At 42.5% G+C, this 24,656-nt stretch overlaps 1 protein-coding gene across 5 annotated transcripts in view; it reads left to right on the forward strand.

Moving 5' to 3' along the window:
- The first annotated feature begins 18,002 nt into the window (after positions 1-18,002).
- Positions 18,003-24,656, forward strand: part of LOC116315173 (rho guanine nucleotide exchange factor 9) — a 57,581-nt gene continuing 50,927 nt past the window's right edge. For 2 of the 5 annotated variants that reach the window (XM_039615959.1, XM_039615962.1), the window contains exons 1-4: positions 18,007-18,339; positions 19,678-21,359; positions 23,363-23,701; positions 24,512-24,638. In XM_039615959.1, coding sequence (XP_039471893.1) covers positions 19,752-21,359; positions 23,363-23,701; positions 24,512-24,638 — 2,074 coding nt within the window. In that variant the 5' untranslated portion in view covers positions 18,007-18,339; positions 19,678-19,751. Of the gene's footprint in view, positions 18,340-18,431; positions 18,451-19,677; positions 21,360-23,362; positions 23,702-24,511; positions 24,639-24,656 lie in introns of those variants that run through there. The other 3 variants (XM_039615967.1, XM_031733371.2, XM_039615960.1) reach the window with 3 other exon arrangements.

A 24,656-nucleotide genomic window follows, 5' to 3' on the forward strand; every position in this document is an offset into this window, starting at 1 on the left:
TTGGAATATTCATACTGTTGGTGAACTGACGGTTTAAGCTTTATCTGTTCAGGGAGTGTCGTGATATCACATCCCATTTGCAGCACAATAGAGCTGAATAGAAGAGAGTAGAGTGCTGGCCTTTGATCCCCTACAGGGGGATCGCCTGTGAAGAAGATAATGAGGAAATCAATAAGGCTAGTTGTAAAACTCGGGCTAAGTCATGCCTGCTCAGCTGGGGGTAAGCTGTGTCTTACCGTCAGCCTTCCAGCATCAGCTGAAACATAATTGCGTTACATGTGCACGTGTGGGAGTCGGCGTCTCAGCTTGTGTCCAAATATATACGTACGTGTTTCCAGATATCACATGTGAAAGGCACTGAGGTTATAGTTATAGATTCATGCAGTTTCACTTGTCACATCTCTGCTTAAATTCATGGCATCTCATCTGACAGGAGCCAAGCCGGAGAGAGGGGGGTTCCAAAATAGCCTCAGTGCTGCACTGTATTAGTCTTGCATGCTAAGACAAGCATCCTTTCTCACTGTGGGGAAGTGTGAGTGAAGAGGCAATGGTGAATTGTGATTCCGGCAATATTTCGACATTCTGGAAAATACACGTGTTCCCTTGAAAAGGTCAATACCGCTCAGATATACTTGGTGGTAAATACGAAGCTACAGCCAAAAGTCAACTAACTCAGCATAAACACTGGAAACAGAGGGAAACACCCAGCCTGCTTGTCTCTATCCAAAGGTGAAAAAAGATGGGTAAAAAGCAACCCAGCTATATCTTGTTGTATAAAAATCCCTAGAGGTTTCTGAATTGAGTTAAGCTAGTTCTTTACCACATCTTCAGTCTTCATACTAAGCTAAGGTAAAACAAAAAGAACAAACAAAACAAAAAGTGTTCAATTTTATCTCTCTTGTTTGTGTGCATTTGATTAGCAGTCTGACTTACCCGATAAGAAACTGAGAATAACCCTGCTAGAAACACATTTTATCTGCGTCCAGTAACTTTCGTCATCAAGCCTAAATATTTTTGAAGCCAGCATGCTGCAAATTGAAAACAATCATTTCCTCACACTTATCAGCGAGAGGTTAGCAGGAGGGAACACGCTGAGTCTTTTTATATTGCACAAACAATGCTTTCGTTATAGCTGCTGGACATTAGGCAAATTTACAAGAGAAGAATCTGACATGACTGGCGATGTTCCTTATTACTCATGTATCTGCGTGCTCTACACGGGCAACACATACATTTACTGTATTTAACCCCTAATTGCCGTCAGATAGGAGGACCATGCAGATTGAAATGCATGCCACAGAAATACTTCAGGTGCTTAAGAGACTGATGCTGCCAGAGGGAGATGGTATAAATTTTATGAAATGAATTTCACACTATGACGGATAACAATAGAACCTAACCTCAGCTTGGGGAGCAATGTGAGGCAGCTACATGAATGATCGCTTGCGCATTTAATATTTGTTGCTGTTTGATCAGTCAGTCCGTTTGATATTTCACTCGTATAAAGTTCAGTTTAGTGAAACAGTGTTGCAGTGTTCCGGGGGGAAATGTACTTTATCGTAGTTTCATACAGAAGAAAATAAATAAATAAATACAATAAAGGATTTTGTTTTCACGTTATGGTGCACATTTACCGTAGCTCATTGTCTGCATTTTTATTTGGAGCATTTTATATCTTGTATCAAAATATGTCTTGACATACACTGCTCTTTCCCATCCATGCTTATAAGCAAGTCATAAAAAATGCATCCCTAACCATGATTTCTACTTTTGACCCATTTTACATCAGGAAAGCGACGTGAGTGAACTGCACAAGCTTGCATGCTTGTCATGTGTTATTCTCATTATGTAGTTGACATCAAAAAGGTGTCCAGTAAGAATTTCAAAAAAAAAGAAAAAAAGATGTTAATATTTTACAATCGCACAACTCTGTAATGGCAATTGTGCAGAAGGAGAGGAGAGGAGAGCAGAGGAGACCTTGGGCTGGTTATATATTCAGGAAGGAGCCTCACTCTAATCCAGATACACTCCTGCTCTGTCCCCCATGTGTGCCCTGCCCTTAAGAAGACAAACAATGGATATCCTTCACTCTTCTCCAAATCACCTTTTTCAACACATTATCCTTCATCTACTCATTCTTGATCCTTTTCATGTACACCTGCATCTTTATATCTGCATGTACAGCAGAACCCAAAAAGAGCATGCTCACATGAAAAAGATTTAATTTTTTAAAAAGGGTGAAGAAGGAGGAGAAAGGGCCTGGCTCACTTTCTGTTTGTGTAAGAGGGATTTTTAGTTAAGCCCAATTTAACAGTCAGTGAGTTTAAGCAAAGGTGCTCCACACTTTCTATTCTGCAGCATAAACACTCAATATATGCTAAGCCTCATTCTCTTGGTGTGCATAATGCTGCCTGGATCTCACCGAGCTCCTGTGGACCTGCACACACGGCCCCATCCTCCTCACTCCTTCTGCCAATAGCTGCCAAGGAAAATCAATATGTCAATACACATTGCAAATGTTGGGTCTTGACTTTGCAAGGTAATGTCCGCTTGTCTCTTCAATTTTGCTCTGTGCGCAAAAGGTAAAAAAAAAATGTTCCTTCACTCTCCCACGGACATCGGGTGATGAAAAACACAAACACCGTGGGTATTCACTGTTGCTTCTTGGCCTCAGATATGACAGCGACCTTCTTTCTGTTCATCCTTCGCATACTCAGAGGTTGCAGTGCACAAAACTTGAGTTTTACTTTGCTTTTTTCTTTTCTTTTTTTTTTTTTCCAAAGCCTGACACCCACAGAGCTGGTGATCAGAAAGAGTGGGGAGCACATATTATCTATGCTTCTAGCTATCCATTAGCAGATTCCTCTCCCCTTCACTGCTCTTAGAAAAAAAAATATATAAAAAGACGAAGATTCAGGCTGATTTCAAATGGAAACCATAACCTTGAGCCTACAGTACTGTATCCAGGTTTCATCCCAAGGCCCAACAGTGTTTAAGCATGGTGCTGAAAGGAGTGGGAGGGAAATGCCGAGGAGGAGAACTGGGGCTCAGCACTGAGAGCCCAGAGACCCCCGTGTCTCAGAGAGATCGGTTCTACTCTGAAAACTCTATCTACACTTAATCCTGTCTCAGAGGGACACACACCCACGTGGTGCCCATACAAATGTAAGCACAGAAACACACGTGCAGCTGAATAATTCATACACAGTCACACACAATGAGTGCATATTGCACATTATCACAGCTGCAGCTGCACGAGCACCCTATCCTCAGTGGTAGAGCTTGCACTGATGAGTTTAGAACAGCTAAATGAGAAATAATGGTATTTTTTTTCAGGCTTAAGACTACTTTCTTATTATGCACTAGTTCGAACACACATATCACAGCCGAGCTGGCTAGGGGGCTGATGGCTTGCCAAAAGCACATGTTGAAAGGAGTCTTTTGCAAAACATACGAACCTTCTCCCAGTAGAGCTTTGCACAGTACAAAGTGTGTGACAGATGAGTAAAGCTGGAACACTTTGAAACATCTTCAAGAGTCAGGCTGCCCTACCTTAACATCTGAATATGCATGAGATTTCAAATTAGCAAACCCCCCCCCCCTTCTCCATTTCAAATAACATCCATGCTGGCTCTTCAGCTGTCACGTACTGTGCATGTATCTGACAATAAACAGCTCGAGAAACTTTAACACACTTGTTTTCTTTTTAAATTTTCACAGAGGACTGATTTTATTTGCTTTTTGTTTGTTTTTTAAGGCAGTTTCATGAATAAGGTCACTAGGGAGGGACCAAACAACCCTGTCAGACACAAGCAGTTTCTGAAGCCCATCAAGGTTGTGTTCTCTCCAGGGATGGTAAATGGCACTCATTCTCACTGTCTTGTTGTGTTTTGATCCAGGCTTAGCTTTTTGGACGATCACTGATTTTTGCTGTTAAAGGTGACTCATGAATAATAATATGTTTTCAAGTGAGGTAAATTAATTCTTTGGCATGATGTCAATAACAACACTCTGAATAAATACAGCATTGACACGTCTCCAATTTTTTCAGCAAATTGCCAGAAAGGAAACAGCTGTTGCTTTTAAAATGATTTCCAGCCACTCTGGAATGCACACAACAAATTGTAAGCACAGAAAGTATTCACACGGTGTAAGACGACAGCATGCGGAGTCATATATTGTTAGCCATTGGAAAGCAGAAAAGTAGAAAAGAAAGTAGACAGAGCCATAATAAAGTGCAGGGCAAAAGTCTTTAGTCACCTCTTATTTCTTTGTATTTTGCTTCCAAGCAGCCAGACTTTGATCTTGAGAAAGAGTTGTCAGGATTTCTGAGGGTATTTCAAAGTTTGTCTGTGGACACTGGCTGTTTTTAACTCAGTTTAAGTCCAGTCCTTGCGCTTGACCATTTTCTGACGAACATTTTTATTTTTTGCTATGACTTATTCCAGCATTAAAAAAAAGGGCACCTAACTCAAGGGATCTACGAGAAATGCCAAGATAACCAACAGATTCTCACTCCCAAAGCGTAACATTTCACACTAGGTGACAAATCGTCTGTATATTACGCTTCTGGGCACACAACATGTCCCTGCATTACGAGATCGGAAAAATGAGGAAACCATTTGGAATGAATCTACACATGTACGTTCGTTTTACTTAAATTCCTTTGGAAAACACTATCTAACATCATTAAAGTGCTGATTAAGGTCAGGGATAAGGTTAGGGTTAGGGCTAGAATACATGGGTGGATTACCGCGGGAGTGTCACTCTACTGGATTTCATCCATAACCTGGCGTGCGACAGCTGCTGATGTAATGCAATGTATCACCACATGGCGGCGCCTCCTGTCTCGTGACTGGTGTGTCACCCACTTTTTGTTCTTCTTCGCACTCTCCCTGTAATGTACACGGACTAGTGTGCGGGCTAGTGTGCTCTCAAGTAATGTGTGGTAGAGGTAGCACTTTTATTTTTGATATTTTAAATAATTGAGAACTTGTGAAAAGTCAGAAGCTGTTACTCATTCGCTGTCCACCTGCACACCTCCACGGCTGGCTTCATCTCCACCGCACGTTACAGGCACGTAGCATGAAAAAAGCCACCTTTCGCGTTCCTCAGGAACGCCTCTGGACTTCACAAATCGTCACTATATTACGCCTCGGGAGTGAGAATGAGCTGAGATAACACAGTAAAAACAGTAAAGTAAAAAGTACAATGTTTTTTTCACAAACAAGGTGATTCCCAGCAAGCTATTAGCTGAAAACTTGGCATAAAGCTTGGTATGTGTGCAACATGTTCTTAAAAGAGCTGAGGAAACTGGACAAGTGGAGGACAAAAGAACAAGTGGCAGGTGTGAAAAACTACCTTTAGCAGATGAAGAGTATCTGAAAGTTTTGTTCATAAGAAGAAATCCAGCAAAGACCTGTGTCAGGTCTTTGCTGGATCTAACAGGTCTTGTGGAGAGATGAGTCCATTTGAAAGTCTTGGTTAAAATCATGTGTATATGCAGAGGAGGTCAGGAGAGAGGTAAAGCTGTGAATGTCTACAGCCATCTTTAAAACACAGTGGAAGCTCTGTTGTGGTTTGATACTGCATTTCAGTCAGTGGTATTGGAGATCTTGTCAAACCTTGATGAAATTATGAATGCAGAAATTTACCATCAGATTTTGATCCACCATGCAATCTGAAAACTGTCTGGTTGGCAATGACTTAACTTTTCAGCATGACAATGGTCCCAAACACACTGCCAATGCAGTAAAAGCATACCTAGATAGAAAAGCACACAATGCACACACAATCATTTATGGATTAGCCTCACAAACCCTGGGCCACAATGACAGAGAAGCGGTGTGGGATCATCTTGACAGAGAACAGAACAAAGAGAAGCGCTTTGAATGTCCTTCACGAAGCCAAGAAATCTATTCCTGAAGACTACTTAAAGAAATGACAAGAAAGCTTGTATAAGAGAGTTCAGACAGTGTTGAAGAATAAAGGTGGACAAATATTGACTTCCAAGCTCATTAGAATTGTGTAAACTCTGTTTTTACCTCTTATTCAGTATTTCCATGTATGTTTGCACATGTTTCTGTAAATCATTTTTCCTGACTGACTCGAAACTTTTGCACAGCATTAAATTATGTCTTGTGGTGTTTTTGTTGTCATTATCAGCTAATGGCTGATTTCTGTGACCCTGACTAGTTTTTAGCTCTTGAGTGTAAAATGATTGTCCTAGCTAGCTGCTACATTTTACTGAAAAACAACAGGCTTTATCGGAGAGAACTGCAAATCAGAAAAGATATATAAGAGTTGATGAAATACCGCCTGACACAAGGTTTGCGGGAGACACTGAAGAATATGGTAATGTGTGTTCATACCACAACAATAACAATATAGAGGCTAAAAACCACTGGCTGAAAATTGGATGAATGCACTGTGGGTTGGGGTTTGATGGCATTTCATAAATTCCGAATTCAGTATCAAATCCACTCATCACATCCAAATTGAATCTCCGAGTTCATCCTTTTTAAATAACTATATAAATATAATAAAAGCTCTCAGGATGTTCCATTCCCCAACATAAGCAATATTTATAATATGCATTTGTCAGAAATATTGAAACAAACTTCAGCTACATTGTAGCATCCCCAGGGGTTGTTCTGGCAGGGGGCATTTTGCCTGCTGGTTTTATGTGCTGACTAAGAGTTCAGAAAGTATAGTGTATGGGATTTGTGATGTCGAAAGAGACAAACGCTCATGGCTTGTCCTGGGTGTTTTTTAAATGGCATATCTCTTCCTATAAAGCCATTGATTTGTCAATGACTTGTATTGTGGCAGAGGTACATGCACTACTTCTACTGCAGTTTCTCAGTAAAAGAAACCTTTATATGGTTTCATTCTTGGCACTGCAGTCGCAATCAGGCAGGAGGCAGACTGCATCCAAACATATTGAAGGGATTCTTGTTGTGTATGCTACACATTTTCCCGCATTCATGTATTTGGTCACAAGGGCTTTCTGCCGAGAGGGGTCTAAAGCACATTAAAAGTTGCTATAGGGTGTGTTTTAATCAAAAGCATTTTTCCCCCAGTCAAAATCAAACCATTTTATTTTGTTGTCTACATTAACCATAATTAAAAGAAACCTCACATTGTACTTTAAACTGTAAATAATAATAAGTCAAAAAGTCTAAGAAAACAAATCACTTCTGAACTAGAATCCATATCTCCTGGGTGTAAATCCTGTGTTTAACCCAGTCATCCTGTGCAGCCTGCTGCCTCTGGTACACTCTTTCTACTATCTCACCTGACTTCCTGAAGGCTTTCTGGCAGGAAGCCTTGAAGACAAGTTTCTCCTACCAGTGGCATATCTCGGAAGAAAAGTTTGTCAGCACAAATGCTATTTTCCTTTCATTTTAAGTCTAATTCATGTTATTAATTCACATTACACAGAACTGCTTTCCAAGTCAGACTTCATGATGCACCCCAGTAAGTAAAAATCCACAATTTCCTTTTGGCTCATATTTCTAAAAAGTAATTTTACACTATTTAATCAGAGATGTGTAAAATTGGTCTTTTCTTCGCTGGATTCCACTCACTGCTCTCAGGTAAAGACAAACTAATTAATCTGTAATCCATGACAGGCTGTATTTTATAGAGATGAAGTCACACACAGTGATTCTTCTCCACTCTGCCAATATCCACACCCTGAGTAAAGTATAATCTACAGGGAAACCGTTCTACAACAAAGATGCAGATTCTGGAGAAACCAGCAAATATACAGTCGGCTTCCTGCCCTCTTCAGTTAAATGTGCTTGGTAATTCATCTTGTTGAATGTTGCTCATCTTTTATGTATATAGCTTTGCTGCGTTGTGTATATTTTTGCTTTTTCTTCAGTGGCTCAGGGGATATCAGTGTTGCCTCTCAATAACAACACCCCTGTTCTGATTCACATGGTGATTTTTTGTCGTAGTTTTCTCTGAGTTCAGACTTCTATTTGATGGATTGCTGCAAAATCTGCTACAGATAAATTAGCAAAATTAGCATGCTAGCACACTAAACTAAAGCTAGTTCCAGGCTCAATCAACAATATCCTGCATCAATCATGCACTCGTAGTCACTTCAATCTATTTGCTTGAAGTTTGTCTCCATTAGTCAAAATTAATCTGTGGCTCCCTCCCAACTCCTCCAACCGTTCCCTGTGGTTAGTGGCTCCACAGGGAGCTAATGCGCTAATGCATCTGTCACAGCCCCATGAACTCAGGCTTGGCCACCAAATGCTCACCTGCTCCAGGAGAGGGCCCAGTCTCTCATTTTCAGGCAAGGTTACCAAGCCTCAAACTTTTAGCTTTATTGGAAATTTCTGAAAAATGTCACCCGGTGTTTGGTCCAAGCTTCTAATAATGTGAGACTCTCCTCAGGGACAGTGTTTGGTGGACCAAACAAGACATGAAGCAGCTTCATTGTGGACTGCAATATAAAATCAATTTCATCACATATGAGACTGGCAGAAATTCTCTCAATAATCAGTCAATTAACAGGCGTTTCACCCATCAATTGAAAATAGCTATTCGTTTTTCTCTAGCTACTCAAGGGAAGACAGCATACAGACAATCAATGAATCTTCTGTATTTCACTTAAGTATTTAAATTCTGAGCAATTGTCTGATTTAACTTATTTATTCACCCATTATTTATTCAGCGAGTTACTGAACTAGCGGCAGCTCATCACTCACAAGAACATCTGGTTTTCATGAAACACTCGATTCTATCCAACTCACATCCAGCAAATTAAGTTTGTTTGCAGTGTTCAAACAAGGAAAATGAAGTGATGATTTAGGTGTTTCAGTTGCTATTTGTCGGCTGACACAAAACAAAAAAATAAGACCATTAATGCCGCGTCAACAGATAGTGCAGATGGGAAATACATTAGATTGTGCTCATGTATATCCAATGGAAACATAAAAGGAACAACTGAGTGCCCTTCATAACAATAGACAGTTTACAATGGCCCAGGGGGATGGTGACACAACAGGGGAGAGGAGACACAAGTGTCTTGATTAGTAATACTAATTATCATCAGACCGTTAGCAAAGACGAGAGAGCATTAAGTTAAATGGCCTGCTCCAAATTCTCTTTGTTTCAGCAACATAAATAGCTCGACGACAAATCAGATCTTCATCTTTTTCTCATTCTCTCCGTCTCTCTCTCTCCGACTCCCCACTTTCGCTCCCTTTGAGGAGAACAAAATGAGTCAAAATCTTGTTCGTTACAATGAAATCAGACAACATTAAATTGTTCGCCTATTAAATCAGCCCTTTATCAGACGAGATATTTTCAGTACAAAATGCACAAAATGACAACCAAGTTCACACAAATGCAGGTCTCTGCAGACCAGCGAATGGACTCCAGCTCTGCTGCCACACTTAGATGATAATTATAGTATATATTGTCACAGTGGATGCATCCTGACAAAACACAAACACACCATATGCAGATTGGCCAGTTTAACAGGCTGAGGATAAATCAACATTTAGTGTGCAGCAACGCTGGAGAAATATTTATCCTGGAGGACAAATGATGTGTGTGACAAAGCAGCCATATTGGGCGAAGTAAATAAGGCAGATTAACCGTTCTGTTGTTCTGGTGATGTTGTGTTCCCAGACATGTTCTAGTAGGACAGATGGAGGCAGTGAGACATACAACCCTCATTGTTATCACAGACTGGGCAAAGCTGCATTAGAATTAATTAAACAAAAATAAACTCAGCATGAGGAGGGCTTCATTACTTATCATGCAAGGACCTAAAATGAGAATTAAAAGATCAAAGTTATTACAGTTAAGATGTAGAGAGAGTAGAGTATTCACAAATAATTGTTTTTTTGCTACTGCTGTACATTTGACCTTATGTGTCAATACAAGATAGCCTGTAGGGCTGTCACCATCTTGGTATTTTGAAGCCAGAATAAGGGATGTATTTGGATGAGAGGGAGAACCCAGCCATGGAGGGGCCACAAGCCAGTCCTTCTAGTGCCCAAGCCACCAGATAAATGGGCAGGGTTGTGTTCAAAAAGCGCATCCGGCATAAAACCTTTGCCAAATCAAACATGCGCATCATCAAGAATGAGATTTCCATACCAGATCGGTTAGGGCCTGGGTTAACAACGACTGCCTCCGGTGCTGTTGGCCAACAGGGTGGCAGTGGAAACTGTTGGCTGAAGACAAAGGAGGAGGACAGGGGGAAGGCATGTCCAGAGGCAGCAAGAAAGAAGGAAAGGAAGAAGTGCTTTGACTAGTAAAGGGAGAGAGCTGCCTGATAGGACGTAGAGAAAGAAGGAAGATAGATATATTGCGTGCTCAAGAGACCTTGTGGAAGGGAAGCAAGCCCAGGAATACTGGAGGTGCATTCAAGCTCTTCTACCACAGTGTAGCTAGAAGGGGCAATCCTGAAGAAAAAGTATGTAACAGTAACAGTTTTGTGGAGGTGAAGTGAGAATCAGACAGGATCATGAGCTTGAAGTGTTGAGTGTTATCAGTGCGTATGCCCCCACAGGTTGGATGTCAGTTAGAAGAGACAGTGGAGTTCTGTGATAAGTTGGCTGAAGTAGTAGAGAGTGTCCCCAGGAGGGGGAGAGTGGTGATTGGAGTGGACGTCAATGGATGTGTAGGTAAGGGGACCAGAGATGATGAGGTGTTGGGTAGGTATGGAGTTAAGGAGAGAAATGCAGAAGGGTGGATGATGGTTGATTGTGGATGAGAATATTAAAGGGAGACACCACGTTGAGCGTTTTGGAGACCCTTAGAGAGGCAAGGTGGGGATGGCTCTGACATGGTGGCCAACAGATGTTGAGCTGCTAGGAAGACCCCAGGGCAGACACACGGATGTGATGAAGGAGGACATGCATAGGGTTGGTGTGACAGAAGAGGACGCCAGAGATAGGGAGAGATGCCGAAAGAGCCGAAAGAAAAAGGAGATTTGGATGAGAGGGTGGATACAAAGTTGCAGTTAAGCTAGCATGACACATTCACAGACTGCAAGGATGTATCACACAGCAAGAGATCTTCTAATTACCGCTAAATAATATATTATTGAAATACTGGAATTTGACTCATAAACGGTGGAGCAGGCTTATTAGACGGGGTGTTAATTAACCAAACGAGCCATATTACTTGCTTGATTATTGCCTTAAAAATGATGCATCATCACTAGCAACACAAACATGGTGAAGAGGTCCATTTCAGTTCATTCAGCGAGCCTAGATGAAGGCTAGAAGACTGCTACCTGTTTGTCAAAGCAGAGACGCCTGTAATGGTAACATTAAACATTCACAAGATTTAAACAGGTGGGTGTAAAACCATTCAACCCTATAGATGATATAATTTTATATAAATTAAATTACTAATGACTAATTGGCTCTTTCCTCCTTTCTCCTGTGTTGTTTAGAGCTCTGCCACTGTTTGCTTTAATTCCACAATCCTACTGTGTCACCAAAAGGGTGCAAGTTGTTTTTTTCTCTCGCTCTTTTATTTCTGTCAGACAAGTCAGTCTCATATTGATGTCAATCCATTGGTAAGGTCTAGCCAGTCGAATGAAAGGTCAGAAGACAGACTCTGTATTCCTTTTCAGTAGCAACCAAAGCCACCCACATGTAATACTGTGCGCTGCATTATCAATCCTGATGAAAAGACACGAGGCAATCTTTCATCTCACCTGGGAAATGTCATCTCTTTCAGCGGGACCTTGCCTGTGCTGAAGTTTGTTTGTCATTTCTGTGTACTGATCGTCCGCTGAAAAGATATGTTTCCTTGAGGGATTATTCAAATTAACAGAGTTAAAAATGATCAAGTGGTATTTGCTTTTCTTTTTTTTTTAATTCATGCTACATACCTTTGATTGGCTTGGGCTGAGCACACTGTGAGAAAGACTGATTAAAACATAATGCCTTTTCTAAGTGAATATCATATATTTCCCATATGAAATAATGCACACGCGAGCTTTAGCAGCATTTACCTTGAAGCAAAGATCAGGCTGAGAGCCTGAGACACAGATCAGTGGAGGAGTCTCTGGGGAAAAGTAAGTCTCCCTCCTGCTCCCAATGATAATAACATCCATGGTTACAGAGTCGAGAATGCAAAGATATCACTTTCTTTCTTCTTTTAGGGTCTCTTACACACACACACACACACACGCACACACGCACGTGTATATCGATATATATATAGAAACATTGCAATTACATTCATTATTACCATAAAAACAATCTCTGTGTATATTCACACACCAGAGGGACCTATCTAATCGAATCTATTTCCTTTGCAGATGATGGATTCACCTTCTGTCATGGTGGATGTTGTCACATTTCCATGCTGGTGGAAATATGGTTTTATTTCCCGGCTTATCTCGACTGCCTCTACCTCATCTGCTCCCTGTTCTCTCAGCATCTCACACCCGTCTCTGCCTCTCTCGCTCTCTCTCTCTCTGAATCTCACTAACATTACCACCAGCAGCAAAAAATGATGGTAATTGGCCATTTTGGACTTGGACAGCTGCTAACATGAAAGCAAAAGTGGCTTCAGCTTGGAGTGCTGGGCTCTATAACCTCTTCAACAGTTTTCCCACTAATAACCAGGATATCTCTTTCCTCTCACATAACCTCAATAAGAATGCATGAAAAGATGAATGTGGAACCCAGGTAATACATACAGGACACACAAACACACACACATGTGAGAAGCATCTCTACTGGTTTCGCTCCGTCTTGGCTGATTGGAACTGAGAGCTGAAACAGAGGTATGTCTCCCCATATACAGATTAAAAAGCCTCTTATCTTGCTTCTTAAAGCCTTTAAGCAAGGACGATGCGCTTCACTGAATTATAAATGAGAAAGTTCCACTTGACTTGTAGTTTTTAATTTAAACCAAGCCATTACCTAACTTGCATCAATTAGGCATCCTTGGATTCTCTGGAACTGGCCAGGAAAAAAGTGGCAGATCATGTTACTGTTATTTTTCTCAACATTTTTGCAAACGTGCAAAGCAAATAAAATGATTTCACAGTGTTACACGGGAAAATCATGATATTGAATGGAGGGATTCCACTATTTTGAAGAACGTCCCGAGGCTCGGTACCTTGTAACAGAGATCCAATCGATGCCTGTGGCTTTAATCACATCTAAGTTTAATGCTAGCCACATCTCCGAGGTCTAATGCTTTACTTTCACACCAAATTACTTTTTAGCCCAGGGCACATTTTCTGAAAAAAAAAATGTATCTGTGGTCACAGCTTGAACAGTACGACCATGATCCATTGATTGACACACGGCTAAAGGCTGAATCCCACTGGAGAGGATTCCTCGTGAAGCACATACAGTAGCAGGAATCCTGCCTGTTTCTGTGGAATTACTGCACATGTAACGAGACCTTTATTACAGAGTACGGCGCCCAAAGCCTTACGACAACTTTTTTTCATTTATAGCGAGCCTAGATTCAGGTGCAGACTAGTGCTGAACACAATCACAACCCCTTTATCAGGTTTGGTAGCAGTTTCTTATTGAACCTCCAACAATTGCCAATAATCCGATGAGAGAGTGAAATAAACCTTGGAACTCTGGTAGTTAATTAAAATCCTCATTGGAAATTTGGTTCATTTCATTTCATCATTTTAGATCCATTCCTCCAGTTTCACTTTATCATTCTGATTCCCCTGAAAACTGGATTTGCCTGTGTGGTATTACTCCTGAAATAGACAATATTCTCAAATGCATTGTATATCTGATTTTTAATAATAAAGGATTGTCTTGTAATCCAAAGCAACTCGCGAGATGAAGCAGCATGCTTTAAAAGAACCAGAGTGCCATCATGTGGAGGACATATTTAACTGCAGGGTGCTGTGTAAACTGCATTATACAAAACTGTTACACAATTAAAAGTATTTACAGGAGTGACAGCATATTTCAGTGACCTAAGTTATTGTTTTTTGAAACTTATTGTGTATTTTCTGTTCAGGGACTTGATTTAGTAGAAGAAAAAATAGCCATCCCTCATGTCCCTGGTGTAAAAAGAGAACAGTTTCAGTTGGTTCCTCCAGATGTCTCTCTTTACCCAAGTGTATTTGCATATTTGGCAAATCACACAACTCCAAACAGTGAGGATCTAGGGGGGGACAGTTGTTCAGATGGCACTGAGTGTACACAAGTACATGCAAAGTCCAGAATATACAATGTCTGTCCATTTTCCGTATATTGTAAATACTGTTGTGTTGCCATTTGCACATTTATGCACTCTTCTCAGGGCCAAGAGCTGAACCATATTCTGCTATTGTAATCTAAGGCTCTGCTGCGGTTATAGAAATAGCACACAGAGCTGGGTTGGCCCATAGACATAAAAACTGCAACTAAGTGAATAAAAATACAATTTTTAGTTTAAAGAAACGAGGCGGGTGTTAGAATTCCAGACAGTACTTAGTAAGTGACTACCAGATAAGCAGCATTTGTTTTTGGATGACTTTAGTGGGATTACAAAAGAATAATTTAGTTGTGCTACTTATAGAGGCATCCTTTTACCACCTTCCTTTATACAGAGTATCTGATGATTAGAAGAGCACTTCCATGTATTTCCCTTTGCCAGGAGACAATTCACAGAAAGCTGAGAGGACACAGGGAGAAGAAAGGGAGATAAATGATAGGGCTCATTATAGAGCTATTGTTTCGAATCTGTTAAAAACACAGTTGGTTAAACTTGATTTCAACAGCTAAACCAGCACAGCGGACACTGACCAGAAACAATGACGTGGTCAGAGGTCAACATTCATCACGGAGATAAAAACAGACAACTCTAAAAGGACTTTTCCAGTGACGACTCAGTGCGAGGAATGCCGGTTTACTATCAATCATGCTACTGATCGTGTAGGATATCTCGCCTAAGATCTCAGGCCTTGACTCAGCTCAGCTGTACTGACACATTGTGCTGAGAAGACGCAGAATGATCTTCAAAGTTTTTTTACCTTTTGTTCTCCTCAGCCCTCCTCTGCTGACTATGATCCCACCCTTCTTTTCCAAAGTCCCCTGGGTTTTCCCAGTCAGAAACACTGCTCTCCAAAGAACCTGGAAGCACCCAGATGAGTGGAAATGATGCCAGGGTGCTTTTCTGTCACTTTTACTGACCCAAAAACACAGCCAAGTACAGTTCACCCCGAGGGCCCGTATAGAAAGATACAAATAAACAACGCACTGATAAAGAACTGGGGTGAATATCTGCATCATCGAAGTTTAGATTTTTGACAGCCACAAAACACAGAGGACAAGCAGGAACCTACTGAGCCACATGCGACACTAGACTGGACAAACGCCGAATGCTAAAAATGTCAAAAAACAAGAACATTTAATGTTTTATGAAGAAAGTCCATCCAGAGTGCACTTATGATTTAAATTCCTAAAAAATCTGCTGTTTCCTCCCTTGCTCTAAAACAGGAAGTAGAACTGTGCTTGCCTTCCGCTCGTCTTGTTTATTGGAACCCGCCTTCCTGTTTTCAGATTCATCCTGATAATGGCTGAAAGTCCCCAGCTGAAAGCCTCTCTCTCGCTCACACACACACACACACACACACACACACACACACACACACACACACACACACACACACTGTCAAATCCCCCTCATTCCTTTTTTTCTTCCCTCCCTGTGCCTCTTTCTCCCTCTTGCTGTCTCTCAGATCACTGCTAGATAAGTCATTTTGTGAGACCTTCCAATCACTAGCAACATTCAGACCTTTCAGCACATTCCAGCTGTCCGTATGCGTGTGCCGACTGAGGTGGTATTTATGTGTGTGTGTAAGTGTGCAAAAAAACCCCCAAAAGGCCCATGATTGATTAACCCAAACTGATTGGAAGGCTCAAAGAGTCAAATGTCGAAGCGTTAGCTGGTAGGATGAGCTCAGATGTGTGTGTGTGAGTGAGATTTGGGGATGGTGCCATGTGCACCCGAGCCAAGGAAATATGCAGGTCAGTGCAGAGGGAATGTCAGGAATGTCAGTGTAATTCAAACTCTTGTCTGCCACCGGAGGCAAGTGCTACCTGGAAATACTTTTTACACCAAAAGTGGGCAAATATGGGTGTGTGTGTGACTTTACACCAGAGCATGGTCATGCATAAGGGGTCTTAATGTATACACGGTCGTGGCAGCCCAATGGCATCTCCGGCCAGCAATCAGCGCCATCTAGGGACATGTGCTAAAGTTCCACAGTGTTTTCCAAACACCTGCACCGAAAAACAAGATTTCCCCGACTTCCCAGCTGTTCTCACATGACCTACACCTCCCGAATCCAGTTCCCAGGCTTTTAGTAAGCCTTTCATTTGATATCACAACATATCGGCCAACCCCTCCCTCCCTCCCTCCTTCCCTTCCCTGTCTGTCTGGCTTTTTCACGGCAGCCTGTTTTCACTCAGCGGCTTTGACAAAGACTGGCGAAATAATTACAGCTGGGCCTAAACTGGGTTTGTCTCCAGTAATCTCCACCAAAAACCAATGAGTGCGGACCGTGTCATAGGAAGAGGAGGAAGAGGCCGATTGTTCTGAAAATGAGAAGCCAGTGACATCATTTCAAAGAGCTCTGTTCCGAGTGTTCAACACTCTGGGTAAATGGGCAACAAAATAAACTCACTGTAATGTACGCGGCTCACCAGACACCAACAGAACTTATCATTTCAGGCAGAAGCCCATCTCCATTCATCGCCCATTTCCCCGCTTTCTTTTCCCTCATACAAGATGCTGCTTTAATGAGTTTATTTTCCAAAGATCAGAGGCTGCTTTTTCTGTCTGTACAAGCCAGATCTGAGCTGAAACATTTGTCCCGTTTCAGCCAGGATGTCTTTTGTGATGGCCCGGGGACAGCAGGAAGACTGCTTGGGGTTCTGAGGAAGTGTGAGTAAGGGGAGGGAGGAAAGGAGTGAGGGACTGGAAGCAAAGACAGAGGAACAAAGACATAAGTTAACTTTATGAGAAAAGATGAACAGAACACATAAGAAATGACAGAAGGCATTAATTTAAATCAGTCAAATGTAGCTTTCTGTATGTATAGTATAAAAAAGAGGGGGCAAGCCATTAGCTCAGCAAATGAAGACGTGACCTACGATGCTCCCTCATACGAGGGGGTCATATGAAGATGAGGTGGCTTTAATTCGCAGTGACAGCTGCTTATGAGTTATCTGGGGAAGTGTAGCATGTAAATCACCGTCTTGCTACTACTACAACCGCTACACCCTGGAGCACTCCAGGGAGAGCAGAGGAGAGGAGTACGGCTCCATGGGCAAGCAAGGGAAACATGGACACACAGAGATATTTACATACAGTCAGACAGACTTCCTGGCATTGTCAGCCCGAGAGCGTTGATGTCAGATCCACTCCTTCCTGTGCAGAAGGGAGAATGCTATGCGATGACAATGGGCCCAAAAACAGGACAAAGAGGAAATGTTTAAATTTAGGCCCCCTTCTTCCACCATCTCCTCTTTCACGGCTATGGAGCTCTGGAGCTGTTTAGTTTTGTGAATTCCTTCAGCCCCACCACCACCACCACCTCCCTGCCTCTCCAGAGCTCCCTCTCCCCATTGTGTCATTTCAATAGAAGGATTTTCACATTCAGAGCAAATCCCAAAGGAGGATCAGCTAGTGAGACCAGAGTTCAGTCAATCACTTGTTTTCACTGATGTTCCTTTAGAAATTATAAGTGCTTTCTCATAAATCCACCCAACAAATAGAAGAGAAAAGAAAAAACAAAAACATACATAAATATGTGCTTAAAAAAGCGAGTGGAAAACAGATGAGGGGTTTTTAATGGGCTGGAGATTTATCACAAAAATGTGATAAATATTCTTTATAAAATGAAATGTTTCCAGCATAACTTAGCTCTAAACGCGCTGTTATGAGCCTGTTTAACTCAAATAATTACAGCTGCTCTGCTGGTGTGCAGGCATGTGTGTCTAGGTGTGTGTGTGTGTGTGTGTGTGTGTGTAGGGGGTGTTGGTGTGTGTTTCTCTGTCTGCGTGAGAGCTTTGTCACAAATCAGAGTGTCGGCGTCTGTAGAAGCTTACAGGGCAAGAGTTCACCGGTTTGTCCAACTCGTTCTCGGAGTCTGAGGATAGCGGACGGACTTCACAGGCAACAAAAAAGCCCCAAAACACACGTGATCGGCAAAGGAGTCGCTGCAGTCCACGACTTAACTCATGGATAGAAGTTAAGCCCGCAGAGGACGGCGGATAAGTCTGGCTGACGTTAATAGCGACTGCTGTTATTGACTTTGACGACAGCAGCGACGATGCCTGTTTGACACGGAGGGGGGAAGCTTTCTGCTTTCGGGTAAGTTGTGAGCTCCAACAGCTAACTTCTCTTCAGGAGGACTCGGGAATTGTGAGGGAGAAGAAGACAGTTCGTTTTTCGCGGGTGTTACTTGACAAGCAAGTTTTTGAAGTTCGTGAATTTCACAGCGAAGCCCACATCGGCTGACTTTTGCGCTATTTCGACTCCTTCTTTTTACTTTTTAAAATACTTTTAAGGTGGTTAAAAACTTAAAAGCCCGCTTTACACTTCAGCCTAGCGTTAGGCAAACGTTAATTTTATTGACGCCATTTTTTTAATGACTTAAACGCCCAGTGTGGCAGCCGTCTGTCGTTCACTGACAGCGGGGTAGAGCGAGCTGCTGGTGCCCTTAAAAGTTGTGACACGATAAATACTGAAAGCCAAAACTTAGTGAAACTTAGTGTATATCTCATTACAATATAACTACCAAGCAGGGTGTGTAACATACTGAGCAAAACTCATAATGCTGCTATCAGAGAATAACAGTCTTTTACAGTCATTTAAAAAAAGGACATGAAATTTTCAATTTAAATGCTAAAATAAGTACTAGCTAATGTCTGTAATTAGACAGCGCTTGTAAAACTGTCATTTCTTCTTTTTCTATTTTTTTTTAAACTTTTTGCGCAGCTACTGTTTATTTAAATAGCCCTCTGAAAGGCTTATCAGTAAATTGAATTGTAAAATTGTGCTGAGAGGCCAGCTTAATTGAAACGCATCTTTCGTTGTGATCTGAGGGAACAACAAAGATGTGTGCTGGGGGGCCTCCAATTACACAAAATGCTTCCATACATTTAAAGGGATTACAGTAGGAGGGGGTGCTATTAGCATGTGGTGGGTTCGCTGTGTCACCGAGCATCTTCTTCCTCAGAGGGAGCTTATCTGAGCTCTGATGATGTCACAGCTGGAGCGGGCCTGAAATAACCACACATCTCTGTAGTGGGTGTTTCCATGACAACACATCCTCCCGGTTTAAATGGTGGATGGCAACTGTGTCTGAAATAATTACTTTGAATAATATGGGCAAAATACTGGGAAAGTGGGGCGCTGGGTGTTGACTTGTTGCACAGACGTCTGCCTCTCGCAATCACAGAATGAGACTTTGAATACTGTCGTGGCGTTTCAGTATTTAAGCTCATTTTATTGGTTATTCTTGAACGTTTGACCTGCGAATAAAATTCAGTTTATTTAATATCCTTCGCTGATATTTCCCACATTTGTGGTGCCCATCTGCAGGCAGGCATTCTGAGTGAGTTACATTGGAGTAAGGATGATATAAAATGACAAGGCAGTCAGTTTAATGTCAAACTCCTGAATAAAAATGTGGTTTTGTTCCTCTAGGTGATTGAGAAAGGGAAGGGCCTGAAACATGATGTCCATTGGAACTGATAGCTGACACCGTAGAATGAGAGAGGATGGAGCAGACAGGCAACCCTGCCCTTGAGAGCAACAACCCTAATGGGTTTGTCAACCGAGTGTTTAATGTTTCTCTGGATGTGGAGAATGAGACCAGCAGTGTTTATATTCAGGAGACTGGAACAGGGCCTGCAGAGGGGCAGGAAGAGACCCAGGCTGCCTCTTCTCAGACCCCTGTCAAGGACAGACAGGAGGTCAACAGGAGGCCTCGTGCCACAGGGGGCATCTGGAGGATCCTGAACCGAAAGCGAGCTGTCTCAGAGCTGGAGAGGAGACCCCACTCCATGATCTTGCCAGGGGAGGCTTCCATCCCTAAACTCTCATTCGCTGACAAAGTTCGATCCTTCAAGAAGCTTAAATCCCCGGCTGTATTCAGAGGGAAGGCAGGGAAATTGTCCACTGCAAAGTTTACCAGCTCTTTGGTGGATGAGGAGTCTTTCTGCCATGATATTGGCACACCTCAGCAGCCCAGTGGTGGCACGCTTAGACAGCGTGGCCAGAGGCATTCGTATGCTGGCTATACAGCGCAGTTTGACTGTTTGTTTGAAGACATTGACCTCTCAGCGTCTATGGATGGCCATCAGCCCACTGTAACGGGCGAGGCTGTGACTCAGAATGGCTGTAAACCGTCTGAAAAAGTTTCCTATACTAAAAGAAGCCACAACAATTCAGCCAACTGCAACAAAAGTGCTGCAGCTTGTGAAGAACTAAGCACTAGAGATAGCCCGAGGACCCACCGGAGTGGAGGAAGGAGGCACAAAGATGTGTGGAGTTACCTGAGGAGGATTTCCCTTTTGGGGAAGACCAATCCTGTGTATTCAGAGAGAAGCTTTGACTCTGAGCTTCCCTCGCTGGACAAAACAATAGACTCGGACTATGGCTCTGTGGACTTTGAGAGTGTCAGAGAGTTTCAGCCACCTCCCCCGAAACAGTCGGACACCAAGGGGCACTTTGGTGGTCTCTTCAAATTTTTCAACAACTTTGCAGAGACAGCTAGACGATGGCGAACAACATCACGCTCCTTCTCTCCTCCAGAGGGGGAGAAGACTCCGATGAGCTCCCCACGGGCCCCACAGCGTGCAATGGACAATGTTCACAGTGTGTCTCTGACACTTCACAATGAAGGACTTCCAACATCCCAGCCTACCCCTTCATCACCAGTGACTACTAAATTCTTACACTCCAATAGCTTTGACGGTGACACTCCAGCACCTGTGACAGGTGGACGATCACCTACAGTGGTCCTAAAAGCCTTTAGGCCCTGCTCAGGACCTCAGGCTGTCAATGGCCTTCATAGTTTTGAAGTTACAGACAAACCTGCTGACAGAGAGACAAACCACCGGTCCAAGGCCATAGTAGAAAATCATGTCCCTCATTCAGGCTCAAACATGGAGGCTGAAAATGAAGCAGAAGTTGAAAGGGACCAATCAGATTCTCTCTGTCAAGAGGGAAAGGTAGCGGGACAGACAGGAAATGAGCAGGATTCCCGAGATGCTCCGCTTGACTCCCACCAGATACAGGAAGTGAATGTCCAATCACAACAAGGTGATAAAGAGAGCACAACCAATAGCGTACCAGCATCAGATTCCACAGAGGAAATATTTAAGGTAGGTAACTTTAAATAGCTAATGAGCCACCAAATTCGAATGAATGCATTCAGTAAACAAGTGTATACTTTGTGTTGTTAAACCACCTTTGTTTTTCTGTTTTATTTTTTAGAGAAAGGCATTTTCATGTGTAATGGGTCATGTTTTTATGCCATAACTACATTCCATTGCAGGCTTTTATTCACAATATTAACACTGCCAGAAGCATGCGTCATGTCATTACTTCATAAATGCTGAAAATATCATTTATGTAACTGCTTTAATCATGGTCATTCTTTTGCTTCTGAAAAAAAGCAAACGTAGAAGCTAAAAGGGACCGGGGTGATCTGGTTGCATGCAGGTAGCATACGTGTTAGAGAAAAACAAAAACCATTCAAAGAGCTAGACTATGACATGATTTGGGCACCTGCTTTGCAGTTGTCCTTTTGCCCCATCTGTTGGAGAAAAGAGGAAATAGTAATTGTAAAGGTGCACAACACCATAGTGGAGGAATTTGGCATTTTCTTGCTTAGTCGGCCTTTTGTAGCCTGCAAGGAAACCCCACGTTTCCCACAGAGCCAGGCGTGTGTGTGTGTGTGGGGGACTGCGGCAGCCCAGAGTTCTGTGACATCCGCGCTTCATGACAGCACCCTTCCCTTCTCACTCCAGTGGCAGAATTAGTCATCTCCCTTCTAGTCACACCAACGAGTCAGGACATGTTGGCCCCAGCTCCTAATGACAAAATCAGATATGACATCTCAGTACTCAGCACACTTTCATAGGGGCTTATTATGCAAAGGCAAGGGCTTTGGGAGCATGTGTTTTGGGAAGGGTGCTAATGTTTGGTCCCACAGTAAATTAGCAGGGTTCTACGTTGATGCCACTCTTAAATGGAAAAGATAATAGGGGCAGAAGGAGGAATTAGCAGATAAAAAGAATTCATGTTTAACAGTATTACAAGATGTAACTTAACTTGAAGCCTGCTGAAGAATTTCAAGATGGAAAGTGCTTTGAGCCTTAAGAAGGGCAGAATTTCACTTATTTAACCCAAATCCTTTTAAAGGGCTTAGTAAACCTGTGTTGAGAGTTCTGCTTTTAGAAGTTAGTGAAAAACTAAACAAGTAAGTCTCAAAAGAGCTAGCTGAAATCTGTAGGGTGAGAAATGGCAGCCTAATTAAGGTTCACAAGCCAGGTAGCTGTGGCATGAAAATGGAATAAAACACAACCTAATTTTTTTGCAGAGCTGTTTGTGCCAAATGTGTACACAGATCAGCAGTAGGAAAAAAAAACTGCAAACACTGATTATGTATTCACACACTGATTTAACTGCAACCCACTGGCTTTGGGGGACCTTGTTTCCCTACTAATACAAGTACCACAATACTTAAAGCCTTGCTTCAAGTATTATGGTACCTCATTAAGTGAAATTGATCTATTTAATTCAGCCGTGCACTCATGATTTTGAACGTGAGAGGCCGGTAGTTACAAAGTTTTTGCTGCTATCAGGTTTGGATCATCTGCTGTCAAGGTGATACAAACCTGACAGCAGCACAAATGTGTTTTGGCCTGTCATCAAGATAAGTTATTGAATTAACACAAGTTTGGCAAGAGCATTGCACATGGACAGCAAAAACTGTGAAGCTGTGTACACCGAGCTTTGCTAAAAAGAGTGTTACAGCTCAAAGTCGTGCCCAAATAATTTGTCACATTTACACTGCAAAGCCCTGTTTAGGGGACGTGATGGCGTGGAACAAGAAAATCCTTCTCAGTAATCACAAATTATTTAAAAATGAAATCCACATGTCTGTTGTGCTGATATTTCCCCTGATTTGCCAACAGTCTTGGCATTCAGTTACCTACTGATCCACTGCAATTAAGCAATGGGTTAGAAGCTTTAAAAATAAAAAAAATGTGAGGTATATTTTGTTGAACCTGCAGAGACATTTTTCTTAATTCCCTACACAAGAAATGAATTGTTGCACCTTTATCTGGGCCAAACTGCTGAGTATCTGTGCCAATCACAGCTGTGTGAGCAGATTGCCAGCCAGACAGGCTGCAGTGTAAGACAGCCTGGCCCGGCCTTGCCCCACTCGAGCACAGAGAAGACCTCTGTACCTCAGAAGCGCTTGCGCCCTCGTCCTCGCCCGGCATCAGCTGTCCTGGACCTTTGGAGACCCAACCCGGACCGAGATCTCGACAGCCATTACAGTGAGGTCGGCTCACTTTCCCGAAGGAGACGCAGGCCTGCTACCACAGTGCAACACTCTCTGGGGCAGAGAGGGATGGCTTCCCGCGCCAGGCCTTGCTCTGTCATAGAAACCAGTGTTACTAGGGAGACGCAGTCCACGGAACTGCATCACAGAGTAAGATGTCAACACAGGCATTCATGCAAAAACTCACTAAAAGCAAACATATAAATATGAACATAGACACACGACAAGTAGTCCCATAAATATACCAACACGTGCAGCTATATAAAGCCAATGTAGGTGTGTCTATTACACATAAATATATCTCATTTTTACACTGAAAAAGTGAAAATAGGTAGGCCAAGTCTCACTAGTAGTCTCCACCAACTCACTGACAAATATAGCACAAGCCCATAATGAATCAAACACACACCACAGACTATGAAGGGCATCCCAGTACTAACCCAGTATTTATATACCACTCACTGTTTAGCTGCAACAATGCTCTGCCTCTGCCTGCACTTTTGGATGCAGCTTTTATCCCTAGCTCTCATACTCCCTTTCTGCCTTTCTCTCTCTTTCTTTCTTTTTACTTTCTTCTGTCCTCCCTTGTGGTTCCCTTTTCTCTCTCCTTCACTCTCATTCTTTCTCTGTGGCCAATTTTCTGCCTCATCGCTTCCATAAGCTCTACCTCTCATTGCCCTAACTCAGAGTCAGTTCATTTTAACCTGAGAGACTGCCTGGTTGGCATGATGTATAGTCTCTCATGGTTTGCTGCAGGGCATGCACACTGACCAATGCACCAGAATAGACTTGCTGGATGTGAAATACTTTAATTCTCTGCACAAAAAAAGAAAAAAAAGGGGGACAAGGCAGTAATGTGAAGGGCAGGAGAGAGTGTGCATTCAGCCTTGTGTGTGTGCGTGCATCTGAGTAACCGTGTATGGAATATTTGAGGTGTCCTGACTACTCAGTGTTCTCCAGGCCTTGTCTCGCCCCCCGGGTGTGTCACCGTTAGAGCCCCCACACAGGGCGTCTCTCCAGCGGTGTCGCTCCCTGCCTCTCCCCCCCAGCACTCTCACTGCATTGGCCCTGCTCCTGCCACAGTCAGGTATTGTTCCATATTTTT

This window comes from Oreochromis aureus, linkage group 2 (assembly GCF_013358895.1).
Source record: "Oreochromis aureus strain Israel breed Guangdong linkage group 2, ZZ_aureus, whole genome shotgun sequence".
Taxonomy (NCBI): Eukaryota; Metazoa; Chordata; class Actinopteri; order Cichliformes; family Cichlidae; genus Oreochromis; species Oreochromis aureus.